The sequence below is a fragment of the Verticillium dahliae genome, genomic scaffold, assembly GCF_000150675.1.
Source record: "Verticillium dahliae VdLs.17 supercont1.4 genomic scaffold, whole genome shotgun sequence".
Taxonomy (NCBI): Eukaryota; Fungi; Ascomycota; class Sordariomycetes; order Glomerellales; family Plectosphaerellaceae; genus Verticillium; species Verticillium dahliae.
Window position 1 is genome coordinate 1091963 of NW_009276925.1, and position 7975 is coordinate 1099937.

Sequence of the window (7975 nt, forward strand, 5' to 3'; positions counted from 1 at the left end):
TCAGCCCATTGGGTACCTACAGACAGGCGCCTGATGCCGAGCAGGTCGGATGGCTCTCGAAACCCCCACCTCGACCCCGCGTCACGGCACGTCACGTCACGTCCAGCCAACAGCGGGGTGTTGCGAGGTCTTTTTGGGTATTGGCCTGTTTGTATGGGGTTTCCGAGCCGAATTTCCTCTTGGCCTAGGGATCACATAGGCCGGACAAGAGGGCGATTTCGTTAGCCACTCCGGCATTTGTCCAATGGCCTGCGATGGTAATCCGTCGAAATATTTTTCGTGCTACATGTAGGAGAAGTCCAACAAACACCAGCATCCTGGTCCCAGGTCGAGCAGGAGGTCAACAGAAACGGTTGTTCGCGTGGCGAGACAAGCAAAAGCGCAGCCAACAGACAGTGAAGCTTTGTAAAGTTGACTTTCGAAGGAGTTGACATGTCACCAATCGTAGTCCGTAAGGACTCTCGCCAGCTGCGTGACGGTGATTGACCCCTCTCGGCGGTGCCGACTCGTTGGCATGGTGGCCATCGATGCTTGTCGTGGTAACGTGGGCAAGACATGGCCCCGGTGGAGTCTCGGTCCAATGAAAGGGTGCCATATGTATGACAAGGAAAGGGCAGACCTCGTGGGGATGACTCGGGCATGAACTAGAGATCACGGCAGAGGCGGGCGCTGCCGCGACCACGAGGCAAAGAAAACGTATGGCCCACGCTATGTCTCTGGGCTGAAGCCGCACAGCTCGAGCCTCGGACGTCGCTTGTGTGGTTTCGGTAACAATACTAGTGGCCGAGTTTGTTGTACTGCCATCGTCCAGATCTTGCTCTGGGCGTAGTTCATGATTTACTCATAGTGGAGGGTTCTTCGGAATGACTTCAATACATGTGACGAAATACTCCATGACTGCAGATCGCAATGGCCAACCCGAATGTCTGGCTGCGGGGGGGGGGGGAGGGGGCGCATCGACGCGGGTTTTCCTCGGCGGCTAAGGTGATGATGGATGGGTGGCCGGCTGGAAGGTGGAAGAGACTCGGCCATGGGACCCCTCCCACGAACCTTGCCTGTTTGCGTACTTTGAACAGGTGGCTGCCCAATTCCAGGAGCCTAGTTTCGTTGTTTTTGGTGGCATGCAGAAGTGGCGCTCTAGACCAAGGCCAGACTTCGTCTTGGAAGCTTCCTCTTGCTCGAGCGACTGTTTGGGTGCCTGTCCCATGATCCTGGAGGCCATTTATTAGCACAGACAGGAAACAGTCAGAAGACGCTGGCTAAGTGGTCCTGCTACCGACTTGGGCTGTATGCCCGTGCCTCTCGGATGCACATGGGAATACCCATCAGAAAGACAGAATAAGTGAAGGGAAGGGACTTGGTTCTTAGAAAAAAGTGACAATAAGGCCTTAATTAGTGTCTGGTTCACGAAACCCGGCGCGTACGGCGCCAGATGGAGAAATACGGTCCAGCGGATCGTGTGCGCACAATCAAAGCACTGTACAATGCCGGCTGTTAGACGTCTCATTCCGGCTCAGCGAATGGCTGTCTCCAGGGTTTGCTTTTTGACCAGCAAGTCCTGCTCCAGGCGATCGATACGTGCTGACAAGTAGGCGTGCGTGTCAACTTGGTATCAGAGTATTGACCCCGACTCGATGTGAGAATGAGCGGCCTCTGAGATCCGAGCAGAGTAAGATAGACTGGAGCTAACGCACGAGGCTGTCTGTTCACATCAGCGGTTCCTCGAAATCAATGCTGGCAACGTTGGCGAGCTTATTGGCAGGCAAGTCAATTAGTAGATGTCAGGGGTTCGGTATGCACATGTGGCTCGTTGAGGTGCGCTTCAGAGCCAAAGCAGAGCAAAGAATCCTGTCAAAGCTCCAATGAGTTCCATCCGAGTTTCATTTGTCCATCGATCGACCGCCGGAGGAGTCGTTCCTGGAAGAATGACATGCAGCTAGCCTTTCGTAATGGAAGCTCTCAGGATAAGAGACAAAAGGATTCGCGAATTTGCGAAGCACGATTTTTGACAAGCAAACGATATTGAGACGGCGCGGTGATTGCTCCCTGATGATAGCAACGAGCGCTTGGTTCTCGTCCTGAAGAAGCATGACCATCGAATGGCGGCGGGTCGGATGTAGGTGTCTGCTGGGTGAATGTGGACCGAGGCGAAATTGAATTTGATCAATAGAGGATCTCATCACCTGGGGGCGACACTAATGTTGAACGAATGGCCCGTAGATTTCCGAGGCAGACCTCCCAATTGTTCGCAGAGGGTCCAATGATTGCCAGGCCAAGACCAGGACCAGGGCCCGCTGGGGACTCGGTAGGGTACTGTGCGGGGTATTCATTACCGTCCTTCGCGAACATTGACGGCCCAATGTCCTATCTCTCCGACACGAGGTGGCCTCTCCAGACAAGGTGAAGAAGTCCCCTTGTCTGTCTGGCCAGAAACGTGAAGCTCTAAAGAGCCTGGCACCATTTTCGCCTAGTAGCCCTGGCAGAGCAAAAGGGGTCTTGAGCGGATGATGGCAGGAGCATTGACCTTGTTCGTTTTGGACGATGATTTGCCTAGGTTCGTGATAACAAAGAGACGTAAATGTGGCATCCCGCGGGAAGTAACTTGGTATAGAGCAACGTGACGAGAGAAGCAACCTGCCTGAGGATTTATGTGTGATCAGGCTTCCGAGGGAATCCGATGAACGAAACGTACTGTAGAGAAGTCAGGAGGACAGTGTCGGTAGACATAGCACAACAAAGAAGTTCTTGTAGGCCGGAAAAAAACAACGAAATGGCTCTCCTAGCAGAACCTTGGTCCTGTTACTGGTATGCCCTAAGTTTATTCACCGAGGCAGTCTTCTGTAGTTTGTAGAAGGGTTGAACGATAGGTGAGTACGCGCTGAGAGATCAGCAACTGAGCTGCATCCGTTATTGTTGGTGGGTGACGCGAGATGTCTTGGAAGGAGATGTCCATCCGTGTCAGCCGCCACGCCCATGCTTCTCGGAGGCCAAGACACTGTGTTGGTTCGGGCAGGGGTGGAAGAACCAGTCGACCCACGACTTCTAAAAGTCCACCGATGGCACTGACCATTGAAGTTGAGTGGGGTGAGGTTCTCTTGGGGAATCTGATCGTGCACAGTGCCTGAGGGACCACGAGGAAAGAACAAGGACGCTATATGGCAAGGTACCTCTTGGCAACTTCCATTTCGAGTGGGGTTCGGGATCGTGGGTGGCACGACCCTCGCCAGGTTGGCAGCTGCGACGTCTGTTCCGAGCACCTACTTCTTTTCGGGCTCCGTACAGGCAGGTGAGAAGCCGAGAATGGGAAAGACCAAGTCAATACATGCCAAAACAGTCCTGGCGTTGCTCTGAGAAGGAAGAAAGGAGGAGGAGATTGGCAGGCGTCCGAGACGGGAGCTTGAGAGAGTCGGCTCCCTACGGCACGCTGTCGCGAACGGTACTGCCAGCAGCAGCAGGGGTCGACATGTTCCATTGGCGTGTAGAAACAAAGCCGTTATTTCAGTCGTTCGGGTTTAGGCTTAAGCTTGACCTTCGTTCGGCATGGGCTGGGTTGGTCCGTCCACCCGTCACCGCGCGATTTCAGTCCACTGGGTCAGCTTGCCCATCTCCAATCTCGCGGAAATCGCCTCGCCGCCAGCGCAGCGCAGTCCACTGCGAGCGAGTGGTTTGGATGGTTGGCTTTGGCTTTGGCGTTGGCGTTGGCGGTGGTGATGATTATGACGCGCTATCACGAATATCCTCGAGCAAAAGATGAGATGGAATGAAGCGTGCCTAGGGAAAACAAGGCGACGATTCCTTGTGGTATTTTCGCACGTATGTGCGCACACGTCAATCATCCTCACTAGCCTCGCGGGAAAATGGCCACACGCTTCCTGTGCCATCGTCATCAAGGCACCGAGAGAGGCTTGTGATGATGATGCGCCCTGGGCCTCCAGAGGGTAGGTACTCCAACCACAGCCACCACAAACCTGGCGTGGTGCATGCTGTCGGTCTGCTGCACCCCGGGCAACTGATGTGCATGTAGTAGACGTTCTGGCAAGCAAGCTTCAGGCATTGCGTGCCGCACATCCCAAACTCCGGCAAGCGGTGGGTGTCCTTCCACTTCCAGGTCGTAAGGCAAGTCGAGGTAAGATACTGCCAGTTACCTAGATACCTGACCTGATAGAATCCTACGTGGTTAGTAAGGTACCTACCTATCCAGGCTGTCTTGGTCTTCCATATCGAGATGGTAGCTGCTCGACTTTGCCTCAATACCAACGACGAACGAGCCGAGGGTGAGAGCACCTTGCTGGCCCAATGGCTCACATCTCACTTCAACACACATCAGTTGCCCATGACGCTTCATTGCCCTCGGCCCAATAGCATCGCCACCACCCATGTATGTACCTGCTGCCAGAGGATGCGTGGGTTGTCGAGCACTATTCAGGTACTCCGTTACCACCTCCTTCAGCTGTTCGTGGCGTCCACCAGTCCTTCGTGATTCTCACCCCCCCAGGAAAATGATAGTCCATGGCTGTTTCCTGTCTCAGTCGAACGAAGGTGTGTTTGCGCGCTCGCTCCTCTCTTACCTGATCGACTCTTTCGTAACTGCCTGCTTGTCATACCTACCCGAAGGGCTTCCGGCCCCTCCTGCTTCCACCACCCCTTGGCCCTTGGCCCTTGGCTCTTGGCCCATGTCTGGCCCCCCTCCCCTTATCCCCTGTAATCGAGAGTAATGAATCGATGTGCCTCTACGTCCACTTTCACCTTCCACTCCACGCTACGCCGCACCGTTCACCCCCACTGGACAGGCGACTGGAAGGACCCCGGTTTTTTTCCGTGGCTTAATCTTGCTCCTTCCCCCCCCCAAATCTCGTTGCTCACAAGTCGCTCGTTCGCTCGCGCCCCGGCCCGACACACCTCGCCTCGATTTTCTTCGTCTGTCCACTCACCCCCTTACTGACACTCTCTCCGGATTTCCTCGACGTCGGTCACCACCTCCTCCTCCTTCCCCTATCAATCAGCTATCCCCGAAAACCAGGGATTTCTCCTGACGTTGTACGCCTGGCGAATTCGTGTTCCGACGCATCTCGAAGCATCGACCGCGCACCGATTTGGTCTCCCCTTCTCTGCCGTGCAGCACTCACGCCTGCGTACTAGTACCAGTCAGGACCAGCACCAGCATCTATCTGTAATCGCACCCAGCGCCAGTGCCAACCGTCTGCCCTCTGCTGCATTCTTGCTCCAGACGTCGCACCCAAGCCATATACGCCTTTTACCCACCGACCGGTCCTCTCTACCTCATCTTGATCAATACAGGGTCATCTGTAAGTGTTTCTTCTCGTGCGTGCCAGGTTCACCCCCCGATCACGCCGGCGGCGGCGGCAGCAGTCTGAGCGACGCAAGGACCTGTACCTGGCTGGGCCTGGACATGACCACAAAGTAGCCCGTGGTCCGAGTGTCAGGTTTTCGCTGCACCCTCATTCACCACCTCCTTGTACCCGTCGCATCGCCCGGTTCTCTCCCGATCTCCACAATCATCCGCTGCCCATCTGCGACACTCACGACCCAGACTTTTTTTTCTCTCTCCCCCCCCCCCTTATTCTCATTACGCTCCCTTGCTTCTTTGTCGGCATCAAACTCGATCGCTGACTCGATATCACCAGAGAACACCAGCGCGCGACCGGTTGACCGTTGTCGCCCCCCACACGACGTCGACTCTCCTCCATCTCAAATAGCCGCACAGGATCCATCAATCATTAACCCCTCGCCATCAATATCGACGCGATCATGTCCTACTACGAGAACAACCCCCAGCAATGGTCCAGCCCTGGCCAAAACAACTGGGAACACCAGGCGCCGCCTGCTTCGCGTGGTGGTCAGTCAATAATGATGCTGCATTGCCGTCTTGGAGCCCAGCTGACACTTTTCACCTGACAGCATCCGGCGGGCCCACGCCTCAGGACGACTTTGCCTTTTTCTACCAATTTGAGGGTGAGTCGGAGCACCCACAGATCGCTGTGAAACCTGCGAGCTTGTTGAATCGGTGCTCGCCGTCTCGACAAGTCGCCATGCTTGCTGCACGAAAGGACAAATTTGGCTAACGAAATGACAAAATCAGATGTCGCCCGAACCCTCACTGCCAGGCCTACTGAACTCGATCGCTTTGAGAACGTCTCCAAAAACAACAAGTCATACGGAATGAGCGGTCGCCGTGAGTACCCATCCCCCGGCCCCAAGATGGGTGGAGGTCCTGGAGGTGGAAGGAAGTCGGTCGACTACAGTAAGTGGGCTCGTATCAGGCGAGCATCACCAATTTGCTTCGCCGCTGACACTCATCTTTCGCCAGACGGACGCATGTCTGCGGGTCCCGGATCTCGCCCTCACTCCGTCAACCAGTTCGATGATGCCCGAAACCATCCCAACTCGAACCTCCAGAACTTCTACGCCACCCAGCGCCAGCAGTCTTCGCGCGGCTCCAACGAAGCGGAGCAGATGATGCAGGCGAAGAGACGGATGGCAGCTCAACGGGAGCGTGAGCTTCGCAATCTCCACACGGAGCAGCAATACCAACGAAGTAGGCCACCCTCTGCAGTCTAAAGCACATGAGGCTTTCCAATGGCAAAAAAAAAAAAAAAAACACCCTTCAAAATAGATAATTCAGGCCATGGGGTCAACACACCTTCCGGAGCTGTTTCTCCCCCTCATATCAAACATCGAAGATGCATTTTCTTGATCTACAGTAAAGCAACGTCTGACCGAGCACTCACGCTGACCACTTGTTTTATCTACAGATGTGCTGACCGACGTCAACTACAACGGCAATAGCAATGGTGCTACTCCAGCCCCCGCCACTCCCAACAAACAAATGTCGGAGGAGGAGACCCGTGAGCTCATTGCTCGCCAGCGCAGTGCTTTGTATGGAGAAGGTCCTTTCGCCGATAAGGCGGGCTACATTGACGAGACGGGCATCGTCCGCACCGGCAACCCTGGTCACAGCGGTCCTCCCAGCCTGCGTGGTGCCTCGCCGATGGGCTACGAGGGTGGCCCTGGTCCCTTCCGTGGCGGCCTGGCCGGTCCCAGCGATGCTGCTAGTCTGCGAGGACAGTCCCCCATGACCCAGGAGCTCCGCGGCAACCCCCCGCCGCACTCTGACGTTCACTCTGCGGCCTCAGCAGCTGATGGTGCCGCCCACGAGCAGGCCTCTCGCACTGGTAGCACGGCCAGCCCGCAGCCCAACACATCCAACAAGAATGCGTTTGACACGGCTGTCAGCCAGGCCGCTGCTCGCACCACCAACTCTTCCCCTGGCGGATCTTCGTCTCCTAGGCAGGAGGCCCCCAACGGACCGAAGCCTAGTCAGCAGAGCGCATCAGTTGCTCCCATTGGTACTAGACCCTCGGCTGCGCCCGCCGCTGGGTCCGCCGCTACAAAGCGTTCGACCACGCCGCTTGCCTCCCCTGGAGGCTGGGGCCGCGGCAACGGTGTCTGGGGCCCGCAGTCATCTGGTCTCGGTGCTACTTCAGCCAGTGTTTGGGGTTAAGTATGCTTTTCGTGGACGTTTCTGTGTTTCTGGCCGCTCGTCGACCACAACAAGTACGGGATAGGCGCAAACAGGGTAGGGGTTCCACCACAACTGGTATGTTTCACTGGTCTTGCCTGGCGTTTCCTCACCACGGAGAACTCGACATATATCATTGGTGCGGCGGATCATGGGAGCGAGGGAATGCCTGGGCATTTGACACGGAGTTTCTTTCGCCACGACGGAGTTGCATTCTGCACGCTTATGGGGTCTGAATAAGTCTGCCACAGGGACAAGGATGCATATTGCGAATGGGGTTCTCAACGGGGGCATGTTGCTGCCGTCAACGGATGCGATTCAGGATACCACAACGGAAGGTTCTGGCGCGTAACTGCAACAGCAGCGGAGCAAGGCGATGTTTTACTTTCGGGGAGCTATTCTTTCGCGTTGGAGCGAGAGGAAATGGGCATGGGG

The 7975-nt window shown here is 55.7% G+C and overlaps 1 protein-coding gene across 1 annotated transcript; it reads left to right on the forward strand.

Annotated features, from left to right (window-relative positions):
- Nucleotides 1–5769: 5769 nt before the first annotated feature.
- On the forward strand, nt 5770–7522 carry VDAG_02696 (uncharacterized protein; the record flags this gene model as incomplete). Its single annotated transcript, XM_009653349.1, has 3 exons — nt 5770–5857; nt 6329–6556; nt 6774–7522. 3 exons carry the CDS (start codon nt 5770–5772, stop codon nt 7520–7522), a joined length of 1065 nt encoding a protein of 354 aa, XP_009651644.1.
- Between the last annotated feature and the right edge of the window lie 453 nt (nt 7523–7975).